Here is a 2,124-nt window from a genome sequence, read left to right as displayed (position 1 = left end):
GATCATCATACAATGCAATTTGGGTATGCGGCGGGAGGAGTGGTCATATTACATAGTGATGCCGCAGGGTATTAACGATTCGATAATGCGATATAAGATTGTTATAGTCCAAATAATAGCACAGACGCGAGACGGTGGCAACGACAGCGACGGCGACGAGAGGGGGGGGGCACGCAGCGTCCGTACTCCCCACTTAGTCGGCGAAAGGGTCCGGTGTCGGTGCACCCTTGACTCCACGCAACTCCGCGAGCTCAATGGCAGCCTCGTAGTGTCTCCCTTGGGTCCATATGCCACAGCCGGCGAGGTACTTGATGATTTGCTCCTCGTCGGTGGGGTTGCCCTCGAAGTCGGGCGACAATCTAGTCGGGGCCTTCTCGACCTTGCCCTCATCGATGGTGGCCTTGTACTGTCCCGACGCAATGACGTGCAAGGTCGCATTAATGAACGCGTCCGTGTCCTCGAGCTTCCCTCCGGCGCGCTGCAAATAACGCCACCAACGTGCGCGCAATGCGATGGTGTCGGTCTGGCCCTTCTGGAACCCTTGGGGCGCCATCTCCGGCCGTTTCTTGACAAGCTCGACGAAGGCGGCAGTGGTAGGGGCCTCGTAGAACGAGCTCGGCGTGATTGCGATGGCCTGGTCACTCGCCGCTGCCGCTATTGCTGGCTGGTCAGCGGTCGAGGCCGGCGGCGCAGTGGGCACGGTCTTCGCGCCCTCGGTGGTCGCGATGCTCGGAGTAGGCGGGGCTACATGCTCGCCGCTCGATCCCCAGGTAACCCTCGTCTCGTTCGTCCCTGTCCCTCCCCCTTTTGACTGCTCAGGCCAGTCTCGGCCTGCAGACCATGACGCAAGCACCGAGGCTCTACCCCAGCCCGCGTCAGACAACGACGCGGCCGTCGCGGTGATATGCACAGACACACAACAATCACCAAGGACCAAAAGAAATAAACCTAAACCCCGTGATATGGGTGAAGGCGGTCCAAGACAACTGAGGGGTATTTAATAGTTCGAGGGGGAAAGGAGGAGTAAGACGCCATAGGGTAGTCCGTAGGAAGACCTAGAAAAATAAAACAAACACTTTGATGCCTGAAACAAACACTAATGGACGCTCCAGAGTATTTATCTCCGAAAAGTCGCAAACAAAGTCGCAAACCATGGAACCGAGTGTAGGTTCAGGCCCACGGGAGTAGAAAACGCTAGAAAGACTTGTTTAATTTATTTCGCTATGGGAGACTCACCAGAGCTAATTGAATCGATGGCGAAGATAATTCGCTCGACGAGTCAGGCCTATTGGCAAAGCTAGGATCGGTTATAATTCGCTAAGTTTGACACTTTCGAACTTCTCGGGTCGCTGAGATCGTAACGCTAATTCTCTGAGATGGTGAAGTCGAAAACTTGTTTTTCTGTACGCTACTTTGTACAATTTATACAACAGGAATGGCTCTGCGACCGTCCGGAGATAAATAACAAATAACCACCGCTACCCACAGGATTGCTCAGCACTTGCCGCCACTATACCATGCACCACACGACTCCCTTGCACTCCTACTTGCTCGTCCCAACCCCTAGAGGTTGCCTTGATGCTCTGCCACCTGATCCAAGCGGTCCCATCACTCCATGTGACGCGCCGGTCACGTGTTAATTACCTCCGGCTGCTTGCTGACTGATGCTGGCCTCATGGTGACTCGTATGCGTCCGCACCTTCGGTATCTTGATGGAAGTGGGCATGAGGACGATGCCCCTCGATAGAAGTGCCCGCGGCCCCGGAGCTAATTCATCTAGAAGTCGCATTGGTTAAGTCGCTCCGGAGCTCCTGTTTGCAGAGATAAATCGCGGAATGGGTCCATGTACGCCTCGAGGATGCTAGGAAGTCCGGAGCTAAATAGAGCAATTCTTTAGAGCCCATAGAAGCCTAGAGGCGTGTGAGTGCTGTGTCGAATAAGCTCTGGAGGGCTTGTACGATGTGCTGAGTCCGCGTTTTCGGGGGTCAGACGATCCTGAGGCTTATCACCGGATGGACTCAGTCGTTGTCTGCCTCAGCCAGGAGATAGACCCATGGACCCAGACAATGAATTCAATGATGGATAGACCGTCTGCATGGTTCCTCCACTTCATAATCCAGTCCC

The 2,124-nt window shown here is 54.6% G+C and overlaps 1 protein-coding gene across 1 annotated transcript; it reads right to left on the bottom strand.

The window, feature by feature from the left end:
• Positions 1-193: 193 nt before the first annotated feature.
• Positions 194-1,726, bottom strand: GLOTRDRAFT_134694 (uncharacterized protein; the record flags this gene model as incomplete). Its single annotated transcript, XM_007873632.1, has 2 exons — positions 194-831; positions 1,645-1,726. 2 exons carry the CDS (start codon positions 1,724-1,726, stop codon positions 194-196), a joined length of 720 nt encoding a protein of 239 aa, XP_007871823.1.
• Positions 1,727-2,124: the final 398 nt, after the last annotated feature.

The sequence above is a fragment of the Gloeophyllum trabeum genome (genome assembly GCF_000344685.1).
Source record: "Gloeophyllum trabeum ATCC 11539 unplaced genomic scaffold GLOTRscaffold_00407, whole genome shotgun sequence".
Classification (NCBI taxonomy): domain Eukaryota; kingdom Fungi; phylum Basidiomycota; class Agaricomycetes; order Gloeophyllales; family Gloeophyllaceae; genus Gloeophyllum; species Gloeophyllum trabeum.
This window is presented reverse-complemented; position numbering and strand designations above follow the sequence as displayed.